The sequence below is a fragment of the Meleagris gallopavo genome, chromosome 21, assembly GCF_905368555.1.
Source record: "Meleagris gallopavo chromosome 21, MGAL_WU_HG_1.1, whole genome shotgun sequence".
Classification (NCBI taxonomy): Eukaryota; Metazoa; Chordata; class Aves; order Galliformes; family Phasianidae; genus Meleagris; species Meleagris gallopavo.
Window position 1 is genome coordinate 3,593,982 of NC_139424.1, and position 20,274 is coordinate 3,614,255.

Below are 20,274 nucleotides of genomic sequence, written 5' to 3' on the forward strand. Positions count from 1 at the left end.
CCTTGCTGTGGGGAGTTTGTCCACACTACCTGTGTGCCTGTTCTGTGGCTTATTATATGTGGGAATGCTTTACCTCTGGGCAGGGAGGGGAGGCTCCAGCAAGGACCTGTGCACATCTCCATGTCCAGCAGCATGGTACCAGGAGCACCATCCTCTGCAGCCCCGTAGAGCCTTGCTGCTGAAGGAAAATTCCTTTTTACTGGGGTTATTTCAGCCTTCAGGCTGCACTAGGCTGCTTCTAAAAATAACGGATAATATATTTCTAGCAAAATGCATTGCATCAAAATCCAGCCGTTCCCTGCTAAGCCTTGTTCCGACAGACAGAGATGGATGGAACACGGATCTCTCAGCTCATGGCTGCCTGTAAATAAATGATCGTGATCTAATTCCATCTGCTAACAGAGCACAGGCCGAACTGCAAAATAGATCCTTGGCACTGTGATAGAGCACAAATCCCCAGGCTGAGAGCAATTATGTATAAAATTAGTTGTTGGTGTGGGAGTATGCATGTGTGAAATTTTAAATAAAACAAGGTGAGTGGTGTGAGATGTTTAAGAATAGAGCTGGGTGAAAAATGGAGGGTTTTTTGGGGGGTTCATTTGCTGGACCAAAAAAAAGTGGAAAGAAAAATGATTTGGGATGAAGTGAAATGAAAATATTTAGTTGTTGCTTTTTTTTTTTTAATTAATATTTTTTATTTGCATATTTATTTAGTTTGATGCAACATAATGAGTTAAGTATGGTTTGGGGTCACTCCAGATTATTTCCTTTGACCCAAAGTAAGCTATTTAGTTTCACTTAGTTATTTAATCAATTCATTTCATTTGTAATTTAGATGAATTTTGAAATAAATGCCATTTCGAGAACAAAGACCAAAAGAGGTCATTAAGAAACTATGAAAATCATTTTTAAAAAATCTGGAGAAAATATTGCAGATTTTTTTTTTTATAAAATGGCACCCTTTTTTTTTTTCCCACTCAAGGCCACGTACCAGTTTTTTCTGTATTCTCAATTAGTAGTTATTACATTTTGTGATAAAATTCCTTTCCCTTTCCTATCCATTATAATGGATATATATATATGTATGTATGTATATTAGTGAGAAAGATCACAAACAGAGAAATGCTGACAGTGATGGGGGTCTTCTAGAAGAGATGTTGGATTTATCTATAATGATGCTAAACCTGCAAAAATATTCTAGAAATGTGCTATTTCCTATTGGTAGGCAGCCTAATAATTTACAATTTATGAATGAAACCAAAACGTTGCATTCTGTAAAATCCTGATGTCAAAACTGGGAAAGAGCAGAATGTGGTCATTGAGATCTCTGAATGTCTCAGAGCCTCAGGTTCCTTACTTGGGAAATACTTTGATCGCAGTAATGGCTCTTTCAGTGCTGCTGGTGAACTCAGAGATATCGTGTGTTGAAAGTGAGAGCCTTCTGTTTTTGGGTACTTGTGTGATCCAGAAAGGGGCTGAGAAGACAGACGGTCATTACCTGAAGTGCTGAGGGTAGGAGGGATGCAGTGAGCTCTGCATTTTCCTGTCGGGTACCTGGGGTGGGTCCCAGCATCGCTGCCATGTGAGGCCCCAGCAGTACCTCACTGCTCACCAGCCCACGGCTCCCATTCCCTCTGCAGCCCCATGGCTCCCAGCCATGCACTCCCCTCCTCCTCCCATGGCTGCTGTCAGCCTGGTGCCCTCCACATGCTCCAGCTCTGCGCCAGAGCCATGGACATGACTGATATCAAACAAATACAATTAATAAAGTCTATCTAGCCAACATCTGACTCTCATTAGAGGAAACGTGTTGAAAAAACAGATCCCAGGTTGGCTGTGATTTATGGCTTGGGCCTGCTATCCTTCATGAGCACTGGCGAAAGCTGTTGCAAAGGGCCAGAACATAAACTACTTAAGGAAACTCGGTATCCATGTAAGGAGGCTGGAAGGGTCAAATCAGACAAATTAAAGAGGGGTGGATGTGCAAGCTGGGCTGGCTGTCCCCCACCGAGGGCCACCTAGGCAGGCGCAGGAGGTCTGTGCTCACATTTCTGCTGTGGAATTTGACTTGAAATTTCTTCTAGTGTATGAAAATGACACTGCTGCTTTTTTTTTTTTTTTTATTTCCTCCAGCTAAGCTGTGTGCATGTGTGTGGGAACAAGTGGATGGAAGGGGCACTGGTCCAGTGGTTCATTGTGAGTGTCCAAGTATAACATCTCTTGTGGGGTTTGACACTGAGATTTGGATGACCTGGGGATGGTGTTGGTGCTGTTGTCACCTCAGGAAACCACATTGCTGTTCCATTGCTGCATTCTGGACGTCTTTGTCAATTCTCATCCCCTGTCTGCTCACCACGTTGACAGTAGAAGTTAGCAGTGCTTCCTGCTTCCCTCGGGAACTTTGAGCTTCATTCTTTCCTCCTAGCAAAGGAACAAAGTTGCCTGGATTAATTTAACTGACTTTACTGATGCTCTTCCAGATTTGTTCAGAGACTACTGGACGATGAAATTTTCTCCAAACTGGGCCATACTCAACTTGTGTGTTCGGGATCTGTAGCACTGTGCACTCCAAACCGCCCCGCTGCATGGCAAGGTTTGACTTTCTAGTAATGGCAAAATATGACCTAAAAAAATCTGGCTGCAAAGGTTTTATTTGTTTAAACAAAGGCGTTGTGATTCCAGAATTCTCTCCCCTTTCATATGCTATAAACCACCTCCTCCGCCTGCTCTCTGAAATATGAATTTTGGAGCAATCTATCATGAAAAAGAGAGACAGAGCCTTGATCCCTTGACTTCAGTTGAGCTGTGCAATTTATATCTACTGAGCATCTGGCTGCAGGAAAACCAAAAGCCCTTTTAATATTCTGCAGAGACTCTGGGTATACAAATGAGCGTGGGCTGTCAGAGCTGAGAAATGGGGCAGAGATGCCAAGAGGCTTCTTTGCCATTTCGCGGCACTCTCTGACCTGCGGCCCCGTGCTGGAAGTTGGCCTGATAATTTTACTCCCTTCAGTGCCACTGTGATAATGATGCTGAAATCATCCCTGTTGGTATACAGCTGTTATCACACCTTTTCTGTTAATTCAGGCGAGGAGCTGGAAGACTTGTAGAGCTTTCAGCCTCGAGCAGACAAAATGTGCAACTGTTTAATCATGAAATTATACTCATGTTGCTTGAGCAAAGCAGGAATGCCAAGTGTAGCAGGACACGTTCAGGAGGATGTTCAGTGCTGTCCATCACTTGTCATAGGAGCAGGTCCTAGTGCCTGTATGGGCAGCACTGGAGGTTCCATTGAAGACTGAGCAAATGCAGCAGCCTTTGGATCGGAGCTCAGTGACTCACCACCAATATGGGTGTGTGACCTGCTGTCTTCCAGCACACTGAGTCTATCTATCTCCTCTATGATATTTAGCATCTTCCCTGTCCCTCTCATTGTGCTGCTTTACCCACATAACAGTGTGGGGCCAGAGGGCAGGAAGGCAGAGCTGACAGCAAGATGCTATGGAGACAGACTGGGTGACACATGATACGCTGGTACGGTCCCGTGGTTGTTATCTCAATTATTTATCCTCCCTGCTGGAATATTTCTGAAGCAAATCCTACCATGTGTTTTAAGGTTGGACTTCACAGAGTGAAATCACAACTCTTTCCTCAGAGTTGAGCTGGAGAAATACAAATCTGCCAACTAGGAATAGGGGGGAAATAAATGGTGGTTCTGTGTAACAACAAGTGATGTATCTCTGTAGAGACAGAAAGAGTCTGCTCTGGAGTTTTAGGTCACAGAGCCACGTGTATTTGACCCAGTGCTATATGCACTGTGGAATAATGATGTGAGATTCTCAGGCTAGCTTTATGAAGCAGAATGCTTTATCCCTGGTCAGAAAATCTGACTTACAGTGCCAGGCCTTGGAGCCACCAGCCATCAGGATTAAGATAAGAGTAAATACGTAAGTGCAGAATAATTAGGGACGGTATTTATTGTCTTGATTTCTCACCATCATCCTCAGGCTTTCTACAAAGACAAATGATGATCCCGTATCTGGAAATGGCTTGGTCCCTCGTGTGCTGTGAGGAAACTGTGAATGTGGTTTGTGTATCAGAAGTACTGAGTGTTGGTCTCACTCTTTGTGTTTGTGAGCATCATCCATCTGCTGGTTACCTAGATAAATGTGAGGGATTTGTTGGCAGCACAATTTTCCTCAGTTAAGCATATTGTTTTGTATTAAGATTTCCACTTACTGGATTAGTTAAATGTCTTTTGGGTCTAGACTAAGTACTTTGGGTGTGGATGGGGGGTTTCTGGGCACTTTGAGAAGGATAAAATGAAAGTTCAAATCTAGGTTGGGTGCTGTGTAGTTCTCCTGAGGGAGCTGGGCTACGTTTTCCCAGCATTTCCCAGTCATCACTGATAATAAAGAGGACTTTTAGAGATGCTTCAAGAGCAGAGGAGCTGCTGGGCTGGTGCTGGTTGGAGTGCCCATCCTTTGAACTGCTTTGCCGTGCACACAGGGGTGGTACAAGCCCTTTTTTGAAGCGAGCTCTCCAAATAGAGCTTAAATTATCAACGTGTCTCAAAATCCACACCAGAGGTGGTTTTCAGGCAGTTCAAACCAGTCTCTCTGAAACCTATGGGAGTCATTAGTATGTGCAAGCCAGCAGAAGGGAGAATAGGACTCCGTATTTTATTAGCTCTGTAACACATCTGGTCCGCCTTTTGGCTCTTGGGAGCACTGGATTTATTTTTCCTTATCTTTCTATGGGGATGAACAAGATCAAAAGCATGAAGCTGGTTGCACACAGAGCATAACTCGCTGTTTCTCACACTGCAGGCAGATCCAGACCAAGAAAGCCTCACCCATTTCCTTCCCGGTGGGATGACACACCTATGGCACTTGTGTATCCATGCGCCAGCTCAGACCAAAAAATGCTTTTGTCCAGGATTAGTTGTGGAGAATAACAATAAGCAAATGTTATATGTTATTAGAAGAAAGTCCATGTCAGCACTGACCTGTGAGGAAATCTCTCCATCAAAGCATGCATGAACCATCAGATGCTTTGTTTGCAAAACGTCCGGCACCATTGGTTGGAAGCTGTGTGTCTGACCCCTTTGGGGAACTGCTCAGCTCCCCAGGAGGGGTTTCTGTGATCCTATGGGGTCAAGGAGAGAATTTCTTTGGAAGGTTTTACGCAGTGGGGGGTTGGTTGCTGTTAGTACTCAAGCAATCTTCTTGGGCTGTAAATCACTGCTGAGGAACAGCCAAACTTCCTGGCCCTCCAAACCACGTACTAAAATCTTTGTATGGCTGAGAGCCATCAGTGCATACCATGTGCTCCATAAAACCGGGAAGAGTTTGTGGGTGAAGATCTGAGAGGTTCCTCAGGGGTCCTCTTGCAGAAGGGTACATGGCTTGTTAGGGTCGACAACTGAATGCCAGTGTCCTGGTGGTGGTTGGGTAGGGCAAAGCCCACGTTCTCCTGAACATTCATCCCATTCCTCTAAGTAGGTAGGCAGTGGGGTTACTCAACATCCTCTGCATCAGCACAACTTCCTCGGAGCCACACATGCACAGTTTGTTCAATGGCTCAAAAATTATGGGTCAGCCTTCCCAGCCCCATGGAAATACTGGCAGTAAGTGCTGCTTCAGTGGCCATTAAGGAACCCAGAAACGCACTCAGAGATGTGCATCCCCTCTCTGGATCATGAGCTGGTGGTGATTGATCACCTGATCATGGGTAGTTTACTTTCTGCAATGCTTTATGTTGCAAGTCATTTTCCCTTTTTAAAACCAGTTGAGCTTCAGAAGTTGTGATAGGTGAGCACACAGTCTGGAAGGCTTCTCTGCTCACTGGGAGCAGGCGTCCAGCACTGCTGCGAAGTACTGGGAAAGTGCTTGGTGATTAAATCTCTGGTCAGGGCTTCATCCTCTTTCACTCACTTTAAAACTGCTGAAATGAAAACAGAGGCAAAGCAGCAGGCCTCCTGTTTAGATAAGTGATGTCCTTTGTACCAAGCAATCATTTTAAACAGCACTCAGAGCCCATTAAGCAAACGTTTGTTCTTGGTAAAGGCATCCTGTCAAGACCCCTTTGGTGGCTGCTGCCTATCAGTTGCTTCTATGCAGCGAAGTGAGATGGAAACCACTTCATGCCTCAGCCCTGTGGTCGGTTTTGGTTTTTCTTGCTGTTGCTGAGACTGATGAGTTGTTGTGGGGGTGGTTACAGAGCCTGGGGATGCAGCAGGACCCCGCAGAGATGGAGGTTCTTTACGTGCATTACTTCCTTCAGTATTTCAGCAGGATTGAAGCAGTGGCCGTGCAGCCCGGTGTCCTGAGGTGGGAGCACAGCCCTTCCACTGCCACCACCAACAGAACACATCTCTGCTGGTGGTAACAGGTTGTAGCGGTTGGCAGCATAAAAAATCCTAAAACCCATTTTTCTCCCCGTACCTTCTGCCCATTGGGAACCTGGTTTCACACTGCAGCACTGAACAGCCCCGAACATTTCAGGTAACGTGGCTGTGGCTGCTTACCTGCACAATAGCGTCAGATACTTATTTTCTTCCCTGCATAACTGATCTCAAAGCACTTTGCTGTGTGCTTTGGATTGAAAAGGGACCTGGACCTGCAAGGTGAAAGCTATGGATGAAAATGCAAAGTGCTAAAGATTTCACATGATGTTGTTTTGTTCTTTCCAGAATGCATGAACTGCACGAGATTAGCAGACATGACCGAGAGGCTGAACACGCTTGAGGCCAAGGTAAGGATGTGTCTTTATTCTTCTGTTTGGCAAAAGATTTCCAAGGAGTTGCTGGAAAAGAAGGTGGGGAGTTGGTAGCCCTCGGAGAGATGAGGAGTCTGTTCTGTCTGTGCAGCCAGCAGGGAAAGCAGTTTCAGCTGGTGTGCACCAAGAGGGGACGTAAAGCAGGGATTCCCCTGGCTCAGGAAAGAAGTAGGCTTCTATTCTGTCTCTCTCACTCAGATGCCTTGTGGAACCTTACCAAGCAGAGCACAAACCAGAGCAGTACAGGTTTGCAGATTTCTGTGAGAACAGTTGTTCAGCCTGCTCTTCAGTTGCCATCCATTCCTGTGGTTTCAGCCCTTTTCTCAAATATGGGAGGCTTTTACGCACAATTTAATGGAAAAAAATGTTAAGGGGAGACCTTCACGTTGTGCTTTTTTCCTGTGAATTGTTTTAATTTCTACCTACTGGGATTCGGATGAGTTGTTCCAATCTAGTTACAGAGACGCTGAGTCAGTCGGTCCGCTTTGATTTGGGGTCCCTCGGTGCCAGCCCCATCCTGGCCGTTGGATATGGTGCTTTGGTTCCTTTAAGGCATGTGCTGCTGTTATTATTCATTAACAGATGGTTATCAGTGACATAAAAGAATTTGGGGAGAAACCTTTGGTGGGAGAGGTTGGATGTGTGGTGATTTTGAGGCCGGTGCATGATAGTCTGGTAATTTGGGAATTGTCTGAGCTGAAATGAAGTGAGCAATGTTGTCTGGAACTTCCTCAAAGCCTTCACAGTTACATTTCACTTCGGGGAAAATGAAAGGGGAGGGGGAATGAAATTGTGGGGAATTGTGAGTTGTTCGAGTGGAAACAACTGTTGCAGTGCAAAGGACAGAGCTGAGCTGGGCTGTGTTTCAGCACAGCGGGACCTGGCAGGTGGGTGTTCTTTGGCAGCAGCGAGCTGGAGGCGTTGGGAGAGGAGAGGGGCTGGTGACCGACCTCTGTGCATGCAGTCCTGAGTCCAAGTAAGACACGGACTAGCCTCAGAGAGATGTAAATCAGCCCTCCCAAGCTCAGCCTGCAGCCAGCTCTACCTTCCTTCCCTTTCCAGGGCTTTCTTCATTTGACTCACTGGAAGTTCATAACTAAGACCCTGTTTTGAAGTCCTGACAGTAGAGGAATTGGACTCTGCTTGCTTGCATCAGACAGCAAAGCGTAAGAGGCTAAACCCAACTTTCACCACAAGCCTGGCAGGACCTGGTGGAATGGGAGGCAGCTCCTGTCCTCCCAGATCCCCTCAAGAATTCTTAGCCCAGACATGAAAGTACACCCAGGTCAACAGATTTGTTGTACAGGTATGAAGGTGGCTTAAATCGGGTGTATAAAGTTCTTGTCACCTCAAAGCACCTCTGGTGTTGGCACCACTTGCCCAATGCCCACAGTATTTGGGAAGTGCTGCCTGCTTGCCTTTTGCACTAGGGGCTCTGCTGAAGGCAGGAACACGTCTCCTGCTCTAACCTGGGGCACATGTGCAGCACATGGCATTTTCCCCTGCTTGGCAGACCTGATGTGTTTTCTCAGAAAGGCTTTGTGTGTTGGCAGCCGTCATGCTGCATACTGCTCTGCATTTGGGAGGAGCACTGAGCTGTCAGCCAGTAAATACAGTGCTGACAGCTGAAGGCTTTGCCATTCTGCAAACCCTTTGACATGAGGACAGTGAGTAAGATGTATGTGAGCTCCAGTGCCAAGATGGGTTTGAAGGGTTTTGGTGCCATTTTCAAGCAAAGCCCACATTCTCCCTGCCTTCCTGAGCCTGGGACTTTGCATAACTCACACTTACAGATCGTGGAGTGACAGCCTCTTGCCAGAAGAATTACTTGAATGCCAAGACCAATTGTGGCCCTCCAAGACTCCAGGTAACTGGAAACCATGCTGAACCACAGACTGGATCAGCTGGTGGAGCCTCTGAACTCAACAGACTTGGGGCACTTTGGTGGTGATGATCTTTGGCATCTCCATCAGCTGATCCTGGTCTCTGTGTTTTAGTACCGCATCACTGTGCAGTCCCAGGAACCTTGTATTGCTGAGTGGACACTGCCACAGGAGGTTTGTCTGGCCTGCAGGAGGACTGCTGTCATCTGTTTTAGCCATGTGAGCATTCTAAATGTGAGCGGTTGTGTGTGACACCTCATTTTTACTGTAGTTTGAAAAGTTGCAGCTTGGAACACTTGCGTTTCCAATTTGACCTTTCTCTAGCTAGTTATATTCATTTACTTCTTAGCCAATTACAAAAGCAAGGAAAATCCCTGAGCTCTGGGGAGATAATGAGGCAATTTATGTTGTTGTTGAGATGGGTTTCCTTCTGTCTTGACTATGCTCCCACAGAGACCTAAGTTGTGAGCAAAGCTCATCAAAGGGTTTACTTTTATGGAGGGAAATGAGTTATCTGTTTATACTGTGATGTGCTAAAGATAATATATCTGTAGAAGAGCATCTTCTGCAGCACAGTCTGTGATGATATTCATCTGCTGGCTTCCACTTTGTTTGATAAGCTGTGGGTGCAGTGCAAAAATTGATGGTACATAGCAATTAAATGGAGAGTGAAGCAACATTACATGAACACAGATGCTATACACAGGAGAAATATGCTGATTCACCCTTTTTTCCAGGTTAATTTAAGTTCATTTTGATCTTCACGAGCAGTGCAGTGACCTCAGTTGTTGTAATTCAGCAATTGCTAGCATGGTTGAAAAAGGTGCTTACATTCATTTAAAACAATTTGTATTCCTGCTCTGAATGTTGGAGAAGGATCTCTATTTTCAATCAAGTGATGCTCAGTAAAGCAGTCGTGTCTTAATATGCCTTTGGTGAAAGTGTCCACAGCTGCTCCCTAGAAGCTCTCATTCCTGAAAAGATGAGGAAACGTCTTCTTAGATATGAGAAAGTACAGAACTCCTTAGCCCTGCATGGGTCGTGGTTGGAGTACCCTGTGTGGGAAACCTTGAGATAATCTCTGGGTTATTTATGACAATCCCAAATCAAAAGGGAGTCTGCATTCCAGTGATGTGAGGGGGCACTTGCACTTGAAGAGCATAAATCAGAAAAGGTCACCCAGCAATAGTTTTGCTGCTTTTGTCCTTTTGAATTTCAACCCATGCTGAGCTCAGGGAATGGTCATAGGGAGGAACAGCCACTTCAGTGGAGCTTCAGACAGGTCTGGCCATGGTGCAAGAGTATGCAAAATGCAGGTTTGTCCTCCGGTGGCTGTGAAGAGTTAGGGTATGCTAAGCAAGCTAAACAACCATGGAAGAACAGGCAGCAAGTCCGTTGTTTCTTTTTTCACCCCTCCTCTTCTGCAGGCCCCTACAGCTGTCCCCCTAAAGTGGGGATGTACCTAGAAGTGCGCTCATCTCTTTTTATTACAAGGATGAGTTGGTTCATCCAACTTGTAAGATCAACGTCCAAATGAGGTAATAAAAGTAACGCTCTGATTTTTGTAATATGAGAGTTGGTTTAGAAAGTGAGAGGCGAGAAAGCAGAATGGAAAATGACTCGTTAGGGAGTGCTTACATTGCCTTTGGGGAAAAGAGACTGAGATGTGGCTGAACTGTGGGGCAGAACAAATGCACCTCCTGCCTTCCTTAGTGCTGCTCTAGGCTGTCCTTGTGCTGTATGAGATGTTTCTGTGTAATGGAAATGAAGGGAGATGGAGTCTGGATCATCTGTATCTCCCTGTTCAGAGTTACATAGAGTTGGCCCTTTCCATTTGCTTGATATTGCAGCCATTGTGTGCCACAGGTTTGAAAGCTTGGCTGATAGTGTTGAGTTTGAAACCTACAGGTTGTGGGAGTGTACATCAGGGTAGATGGTGGAGAGGCTGGAGTCGAGAACGAGAAAATGTGCAGGGAGGGACACAAACTACCTCTTCTGCAATCTGCCAAACCTCATTTCTCTTCTTGCCCACCATGACTACAAGCATCTCACACCCCACTTTTATCTCAAATAAAAAGCTTCTCCTGATGCCACCACGCTTTCCTAGAGCACAGCCCTTCTTTTCTGGCATTCCTGGGACCAGGACTAAGCCCAGATAAACTGTGCTGAAGCTCAAAATTGCTCAAAATTCCTGCAACATCAGGAGAGACCAGAGGTGCTGCCCACCTACTGCAGTGCTAGCAGGAGGGCAGGCAGCTACCTAAAGCTTTCTGCTCAGTTGATTCTCCACAACCTCAGTTCTTTTTAATGAACTGCACCACGGAGTTATGGGCAGTGGGATATTAATCCCAGCTTTTGGTTGGAGCTCGAGTGCAGCATTTGATCTGAGTTGATATAAGCCAGTCTTATCTCCTGACACCACTTTTGAGAAGTTCATGGCATTTCACTTACAGCTTTAATGCAGGGAGATAACATTACATATCTAGTGTCTGATTGATTCATTGTGTGATTGATAAATGACATGCATATTTTTTGCATGAAAGCAGTCCTTGTAATATGATTCCCTACGCAGAAGTTTCTGAAGGGTTTTAAAGAAAATCTTTGTACTGTACTGAGGTTTGATCAATACATTGCTATTTATATGAAATCACCCTATTTATGTAGAACAGATTGCCACACAGCACCTTCACTACCCGTGTCTTTTGATTACGAAGCACCGTTCCTTGGAGCTTTACTACAATGAAATGATTTTCTATCTGCCTGTTCTTCCAAGCAGCTGTCTGTGGTGTTTTATGGGGCTGCCTTTTCCTTCTCTGATATTCACTGCAACAATCCCCTGCTGAAGTGTGGAAGTATTTGGAAAACAGAAAATGTTTTGAGTTACTGTAGCGTGGCCAAGGGACTCAAGGGGTGAAAGCCCAGTGGCTTGGCTGTGAGGCTGAGTGGACAGTAATGGTTGAAAGACCTTTGTGGATATTCCATGTTGTGTATTTGATCACCACTAGCAGTTATTTGTTTTTCTTCTGTTCTGAACAGAGAGGTAGCCTAGATCATCTCTGAGGTTTCCTGATGAACTGTGCAGAATCTGTTCTTCCACTTACAACCAAGAACTGAATTTCAGGAGTATTTAGTCTCTTTTTTGCAGGTGGTTTTATCTAGGAGCAAGAACAAACTGAAATCAATCTCTGCAAAATGTTCAAACGATCTGGTGAGTTTCTGTAGTCAGTTAATGTAACAACCCTAAGAATGAAACTTTAAGTGATTTTTAAGGAGAGATGACGAAACAAAACTTCGTGGTGAACTGAATTTTCGGTCAAAGGTCTTAATCCAAGCTGCCACATTTTTGGGACCAGCAGTATTCATGCCTCTGCTTAGCAGGTACTGGCCTTCCTCTGATGTAAGTAAGCATGCCTCTGTCTTTCAGAATGACAGTTAAAATCCTTTCATTCTCAAGCCTAATAATTTTTGGATCTTATTTCATATCACTGTTGGATAGAAGGAAAAATCTGTCCCCTGAGACTGTTGCATGTGTTTGGCAAATGCTGTAAATAATTTACCAGAACTACAAAAACACTTAAAGACCTCCCTCTCCACCACCCCATCCTGCCAAGTGTTTTACTTACAAGTTTGGCATTTTTAGTCAAATATATTTAATATTTTCATAAAATAACTTTGAACAATTCAATTTTCCTTTAACGTACAACTTAATTTGCCAAGCAAGTCCTCTGTCTGCATTAGGAAGTGCTTTTGGTGTGTTTACTGCCTGGGAATATTAAGTTGGCAAGCTTTGGTTCTAAGAGGGGTACTCTTGTGAATAAAAGGTAGGTAATAGCAAGGGAGGTATACGAGGAGCCTATGAGATGTATGTACTCAGGTCCTTTACTGCATGTTTGGGCACAGGATTAAACTTCCACTCTGCTCTCAGAAATTCTGGTGGAGCTCCACAAGGAAAACAGGATCCAAAAAGTGACTTGGGGTCCTTTTTCCTGACCAGGAAAGAACCAAGCCTCTCATTTTTCCAGCTGTGCTGCTTTCTTCCTGCAGCTCCTCATCCGTAGCCCAGTGCAGGAGAGGAGCACAGAAGGCAACTCAGTCGACTGGAGCTGGCCGATGCGAATGTCTCAACCAGAGTTGAGTGCTTCTCACCTGATGGGAAGCAGAGCTGATCTCAAAGCCATTGCTGGGAACAGATGTTACTTTCTCAGGACTGACTTCATCTCAGGCTGGCCTGGCTCCATGTCCGTAGCACTGCTACATCCCCAGCAGGTGACGAGCAATAAATTGGGCAGAGAGTAATGATGTGATTTTGAGAGTGGAAGGTTATAGCTCCGGTTTATTTTTATCAGGTGTTTTAAAGTAATGGTGGGGAGTCTGATTTCACTCTAAGCTCCTTTGTGCAATTCTCTCTGCAGTGAGCTCTTAGCACAGCATTGTGAGCATTGTTGGATCCTTTCCACATCCCGCTTCTTTCCCTGGCTCTAAAATTAGGGGTGCCAGGGCTTTACAGCAAGCAAAGGTAAATCTCCAACCTGTAACAAGAGCTGGCGAGGCATTGGAGCAGGTTTCTCAGGGAAGTGATGGGATCACCATCCCTGGAGGTTTTCAAGAAAAAGGGTAGATGTGGCACTGAGTGGCCTAGAGCAATCACATGAGTGGCTTGATGGTTTGACTGGATGATCTTATTGGTCTTTCCAACCGTAACAATTCTATGTTCTAAGTTCCCCTGGTGCCTCTGAGTGCAGCATCACAGTGAGAGAGTGCCAGTCCTGCCTCGCTGTTACTTTCTCAAGCAAAGCCCCAATAGCCTGGTGATCTGCTGAATTTTGACTGGACTTCATCTAGTAAGTTGGCCTATGATTTTGTGCTTTCTGTGTCTCCCTTGCCCTCATCAGCAGAAGATGCCTGCTGATGAAACAGTCACTTTTTGCCATCTCTTTTTTTGGAAATCCTGTAAAACTGTACAAGGAAACCATGTACCTTTGCAGAAAGAGCATAAGCTGTGTTACCTATGGATCATCAGAACCGTTTTTTTTTTTTTTTTTTGGTCTTCCATGCAATAACTGATGACATAAACTTTACCTCTTGGTCTACATTGGGTCGGTGCAGTGACATCAGCAATTGCTTGTGGTGTAATTTATCAATATGATGAAACCTTCTCCATTCACTAATTATCTTGTCTCCTTTGGCTGTAGCCTCTAAGATGCTGTAAAGATGAAGTCACCCCAAGTCTCTGAGTACCCAGTCCATCAGACTGTAGTGGACACTTACTTGAATGCCTTTTGGCTTTTGAAACCAAACAACTGTGTCTGTATTGGAGCTTTGTGTTCACAGGTCTCATAATACTGCAAGAGATGCCATTCACCATCAAATTTTGTAAAGCTTCTTGTTTAGCTCTGTGTCTGAATGAGTGATTAAAAACTTCTTACATTTTGCCAAATAATTTGCTAGAAAGATAGATGCATCCAGCAAGTTATGCAATTACCATTATTAATCAGCTCGTGTCTTTACGAGATCAAGGGAATCTTATTTTACACTTGAATTTTTAGCTGATGAGCTAGGTTCATGCAATTTCTTTCCCTCCTTTTCAGAAAGGAATGGAGGGGAGTTCATTCTGTCAGTGCTTCAAGAGAGCAGATATCCCCTGTTTGTTTATTAATAATATCCATCTGGATTATGTCGAATGATCCCCCCTGCATTTCCATGGGTTTTCATCCAAAGAAAAACATTCTGAGTCCCGCTGTATCCATTTTGAAATCGCTAGGAGCCCGGCTGTTCTTCCCCTGTTTCTAGCACCTACTAGTTACAGGACATCAGGAATGCAAGCAGAGGGCAGATGATGGGAGGAGGCAGTTTTTGTGAAATCTTCTTTTGATGTGTGCAAACAACCAAAATAGGGTTCTTGACAGCCACTTTAAGCCAAAAAAAAAAAATCCTCTGACACTGACCATCTCAAAAAGATGAAAACCTTCCTCCCATTTCCATTGTCCCCGGGCTGAGCTTTTGATCTGACGCAAGAAATGTGGTATGTGTCTGAAGTTCAGAAAGTTTATGCTGGCAGATGGGAAAGAGGGAGCCGGCTTGAGCAAGCCTGGACCGAGCTGGGATTGAGCTTCAGGCATGGAGTGCTAATGTCCCACTGAGGACCCTGATGTGAGCGGGCCGTGCCGGGGAGAGCCAGGACTCATGCCTGAGAGGACAGTGAGTGCCAGGAGCTGCTGAAGTGAGCCTGGGGCCTGGTGGGACCTGCAGAGTCCTCACAGCCATCACCCCTGTCCCCAGCACGGCCTGCAGACCGCTCGGCCAGGCGCTGCGTCAGGCCTGCTCCTGCTGCGCTGCTGGCAGCAGGCAGACCCAGCACTCCTATCCTCCCAGTCCAGCTCAGCCGAGGGGAAGGTGGGGTCTGGAAGGCAGAGGCAGGCCCTGTTCTGGTGGGACCTCTCCTGCCAGAGGCTCTGGTTCAGCACATCCATTTGTGCTCCAATTTGACTTTTTGTTTCTGTACGTACAAAGAGGCAAAACCCTGAGTGCTGTGCTGAGTCGAGGCTATCCTTCCCCTTGTGCAGTGCAGTGCAAGTTGGGAGGAAAGTTCTTCACATCTTGAGCACTGATCTGCCCTCCTGCCACCACCAGCAGCAAGCTCAGATTCCACCCTTTGCACCACCTCTGTGCCTTCTGCTTGACTGTGTGACTGACATGATCCACGGCTTCAGCACACTTCCTTTATGCACTGTTTTCTGCTCCTTTATTTTCCTCACAGCCTTTGCATTGTGGGTGATGAGAGGTGGGCATTGCCTGCAGTGAGCATTCCCACCCTTCACTCTTTGCCACCTTCCTCTCTCCCTCCACCGTGTGGACTAGGAAGTACTCAGCCTTTAATGCAGAGACTCTAATACATTGCACATTTTGCTCATTTGCTTTCTGGCCATGAGCCCCTGTGGTATCATTTTCCAGCAGTTTACTCAGAGGGCTAGAAACTTTCTTTTTTTGTTTAATGAAAGTGGGAATTCTCCCTGAGTCCCTTGACTAGGGCAGTGGCAGCTTTACGAAAAACAGAACGTGACAGATAATAGATGAATGTCTCCAGTGCTCTCATAAGGACCTGGTTTCTGCTGCATGCTGTGCTAGCTTACAAAAGGACACTCCTCGCCGAGAGAAGTGTGTTTGCACTTTGTGAATGTGACTGAATCCCTCGTGCTTTCCCTCCTTCACTTTGGCTCCCTGGATCTCACGGATGTGAAAGCTCTCCTCTTTTTGCTTACATCTCTTGGACACATTTTCAGGCCTAATCATAAAAACTAGATTTTCTCACAAATTTCAAGTCCTGAGGCTTCCCAATCTCTTGTCATTTTGTGCTCTGGGAAAATAAGCTCGTTACTATGGCTTGAGCCCTGGTGACCACGGAGTATACTCAGCCAATCTATAAAAGTGCACACTAGATTATTTCATGCGTGCCTTTAAGTCCTTTACAGCGTTTATCAGCAATGCGCTCATTTGAAACATGTTTTTTTAATGAAAAGATATCGTTGCCACTGTTTAGTGTTGATTATGTGGTAACACGTTTTTATTATCACCCATAAAAATGATTTGGAGCTGTTCCTGCAGCCGGGCTGTGCTAGCTCTGCTCACACTGCCCCGGGGTTGCAGCCCCTGCAGTTTGCTGCTCTCTGACCATGGATTTACTGTCACCTCATCCTGCAGCACCCCTTGGCCATGGCAGAGCTGTGCCCAACACAGCCTGCCATCCTCTTGCCACAGCAGGAGCATCCAAACCATGGCCTGGCTCTGGTCCCTCTAGTTTACCACCACACAGATTGGTTTTGCCTCTATTGCTGAGTCCGCTTTGGCAACGCTGTTCAGGTATTTTGCTGGAGAAGCAAGAGGATAATATAACAGTATAAACTTATTCAGAAAATGCCTTCGATGGTCACTTGAGCCCCACGTCAATGGGAATTAAGCCCGATTGTGGCAAGGCGCATGCTTGAGTGTTTGTTGAACTGATGGCATATTTCCTTCAGCCTGACAAATTACAGGGCAGGAGCACAGAAGTGGACAAAGCATACGGAACCGATTCCTTTCTTGCCTTGCATCCGAGAAGCTGTTGGATAGAAGCAGGGCTCACAGTGGCCTGATTCCTTTTGCTTTTTTACTATTAAAGTGAGGCTCTGGACCCAAGAACAATGCAACAAAGGAGGAGTTTCCCTTGTTTGCAACAGCTGAGGTTCAGTTCCCCTGCACTTAAGCTAGCTCCCAGTTTAATTAGTTTCTGATTCAGTTCTGTCAGGCCAGTGCATTCTGCAGGAAGTTCATCATTCCTGGCATTACTGTAATTCTGGCTCTCACCAGGCCTTGCAATAAATGAGTGATAAACCCCATAATAATTGCAAGTTAAAAACAAATGAGTGGAGCCAAGTCACTCTCGTTTATAATTGCAGTGTGACTTCATTATGTAAAGACAAATGCAGCATGTAAAAACTGAAACTTCTAGGGATTTAGTGGAAAGTTTGAGCTGTATTCTCTTTTATTTCCCGTACCAGTAAATCAGGATTGGATTTGGTCGTTTCCAAACAAGGAGGTACCAGTGCTATAACAAATCACAATGATGCACTCCTCAAACTGTTTTCTGGTGTAGAGTTTACTGGGGGTGTTGAGTGCTTGGATCAAAACTCTTGTTCCGGAAACCTCAGCCCTGCTCCTGCTCCATGGGCACCCTGTTTCTCATCTGGGCTTTGCCAGGTGAGTGCAGGGCTGCAGTGGTGCATCCCAAGCACAGCTCCTTGCCTGCCTCACAGGGCGAGCAGTTCTGTCCTTGGCTTTTCTGAGCAGCTTCTGCCTAGCGAGTGGGATAAAACTCATATGCAATGGAGCACAGGGGCTTGGCTGTTCTTGCTTAGTAGTTTGGGAGGCAGGGGAGAAGGAGCATTTAGATAAAAGATATTATATAAAAACCAAAAATGTTGATTACAAATTGCAATGACCGTTCCCCCCGGCTTCACTTTAACTGAGTTCATCAGCAGGCAGTATCCACCTGGACCCTCCATCCTCCACTTCTTGTGGATATTTAGGGACATGGTTTAGTGGGCACAATGGTGATGGGTCAGTGGTTGGACTAGACAGTTGTAGTGGTCGTTTCCAACCTTTATGATTCAACAGCATTTAAGCTTTTTGCAGTTTCAGTGGAGGGGAAGCACAGTCAGAATCATACAGGACAAACAGGATCGTTTGGCCAAGGAGCTTAGGTTGTGAGCAGCCCAAACAGCTCAGGGACACACACTGGGATGGGGATTTATTTGAAGGTGGTGTGTTTATAAAGTATCGAAGCAGTTGTGAGTTTTAATAATATTCTACTACTGCTATGCAGAGCTTTTTGAGGAAATCGCCTCTTTTTATTTGCTCCAAAATTAAATGACTTCAGCTCTTTAAAAGCTTCATATTCTCTCTCGTCTTTAATTAAATAAGCTTTTGTCCTTTGACTTGCAGCCAGTAGTAGTCCCCAGACACTGCAGTCTGTCACCTGGGGCATCCCACAGCCCTTTGCACGGCACTGGCTCTCAGTGATTCTAACCTAATTTCAGCCTAGCAGCGAAAAGCTGTGTCCTCACTCCAGCTCTGCTCCCTGGTTTCTGTACCTCACTGGAGAGACAGTCTCACTGAGGCTGAATGTCTGCAAACAGTGAAGCCCTCTATGAAGAGGGCGTGCAGCGCTGTACTGGACCCTCCTGCAACATAACACAGCTAATTTCCAAGCTAATTACTGCCTCTTTCCAGAAAACCAGTAGAGCTTCAACACCCCAAACCCTGCAGTCTACTGTATAGTTATCCACATCTCCTGCTGGTAAGGGAGGAGTTTCAAGACTTCTCGTGATTGAGACTGAGTATGAAACCATCCCACTGACCTTATCTGCCTTCCCTGTGTCCCCTGTCTAGATCCTTCTGCTTGAAGCCGCGGAGCGAAGCCCACCTCTGGAAAACAACCTGCCCATCACTGGGACCACGGCCACCTGGTACGACGACTTGCTGCCAGATGCCTTTCCCCTGCTAAATCCCGGGACTGTCCTGAGGAAAACGATGGGAGCTGTTGGTAAGTGTGGTCTCTCTCCATTGAATCACTCTGCCTACATATATGGTGCCTTAGGGTATCGTACAAACACAAAAGGTCGTGCCAAGCTGACTTAGCATTGAGAGCTTCGCAGGACGGAGGTTGTGAAGGAGGTTGGAGGAAACTCTAGCATTTCCTTTCCTTTGCTCTGTAAAGAAGAGGGCTGAGGTTTTCAGATGGGTAATTCTTTGTTTGCTTGTGGGCATGTTTGCTGATGCTGTGGTGTGAGTGTGAGGCAGACAGCTGCAGGAGGATCCCTGTCTCCTTTGCACCCTCAGTGGGGACAACTGTAGCATGGGGGGTTGCAAGTGCTTGCTGCAAGGTGGGATTTTGCTCACCAAGAGAGGCAGTTCAAGAGCTACACCTTGGTGTTAGGGTCAGAACCAGCTTTACTTATCTCCAGAGCCATAATTCCTCCAAACTGGGGGTTGTTCATTCTAAAGGTTTAATATTGTCTGTGTCTGCATGGATCTGGAGACCTGGATAGCTTGAAACATTCCTGAGGAAACTCCAGAGAGCCATCACACTGGGGTGCCAGGGACCATTTGTGTTCCCTTGTGTTGAGCTAAATGCAGTGTTTCCCCATCAGGAGTGGTGTGGGGAGGTGGAGGACTATGGCAGGGGTAATTCTTGGTTTTATGAGGAGGAACGACTTTCCCATGAATATCAACATCAGTTGCACACTGTATTATATTTTTTAAACTTACTGTAAACACAATGGGCTGTTTTATGATCCCTCTTGTGGCATGAAAAAAAAATACACTTACAAGAAATTCCCTCCGAGCCCACTTGGCTAGACAGATCACTCTGCATTGAATTTCCTTGACCTTGGTATTCTCAGTTCAAGATCCCCACTCTCTGCTTCCAAAGCCTGCCTGTCAGTTGCTTCGCTTGCTCCCCAAGCAGTTCTTTATCCTCTATAGGGCCTACTTTCCTTTTTTTCTTTCTTTTTTTTCCCCTTTATTTTGTCAGAGCAGTTTATTATGGCAGCCTTTCATGACTGCAGCAGACTTGGAGCAACCAACATACACCAGATGTCGTCCATGTTTATAATTTGACAGGATGCCACAACATGGAGGGAGGTTCGCTAACAATATGTTCTGCAAAGTATTTTCAGAACCACACTGACGGCTGCCAGGAACTGAATTAAAGCAGTTTCCCCCAGTGTCCGTTATGTGTTCATTCTGCCTTCTCCATGTCATTTATTTCTGCTGTTGTTGTATCTCTGCACCTGCACTTTGTTGTGCTGAAGTGAATGTAAGCGAATGTACAGACATCTCTGTCCTTTCTACTCAATGTCTTCTCCTTTCTGAGGCTCTATATGCATGATAATCTGCTCAGCAAGGAGCAATGAGTGCTGCTCTCCCAGGCATTTTGCAGTGCTCTTAAGGAGAGCAACCTCTTGTAGCACTTGCATCATGTTGACTCCATGGCCCAGTATCAGCAGATATCTGATAGAGAGCATCTCCCAAAACAGGATGTTGTTGTCTGAAGCTTGGTGTTATCAGTCAGACT

The 20,274-nt window shown here is 45.6% G+C and overlaps 1 protein-coding gene across 10 annotated transcripts in view; it reads left to right on the forward strand.

Annotated features, from left to right (window-relative positions):
- The window catches only part of COL26A1 (collagen type XXVI alpha 1 chain), a 172,229-nt gene that overhangs the window by 123,240 nt on the left and 28,715 nt on the right, over nucleotides 1-20,274 (forward strand). For all 10 annotated transcript variants that reach the window (XM_085240760.1, XM_085240761.1, XM_085240756.1 and 7 more), the window contains 2 exons: nucleotides 6,695-6,756; nucleotides 18,588-18,741. In XM_085240760.1, coding sequence (XP_085096886.1) covers nucleotides 6,695-6,756; nucleotides 18,588-18,741 — 216 coding nt within the window. The remainder of the gene's footprint in view (nucleotides 1-6,694; nucleotides 6,757-18,587; nucleotides 18,742-20,274) is intronic.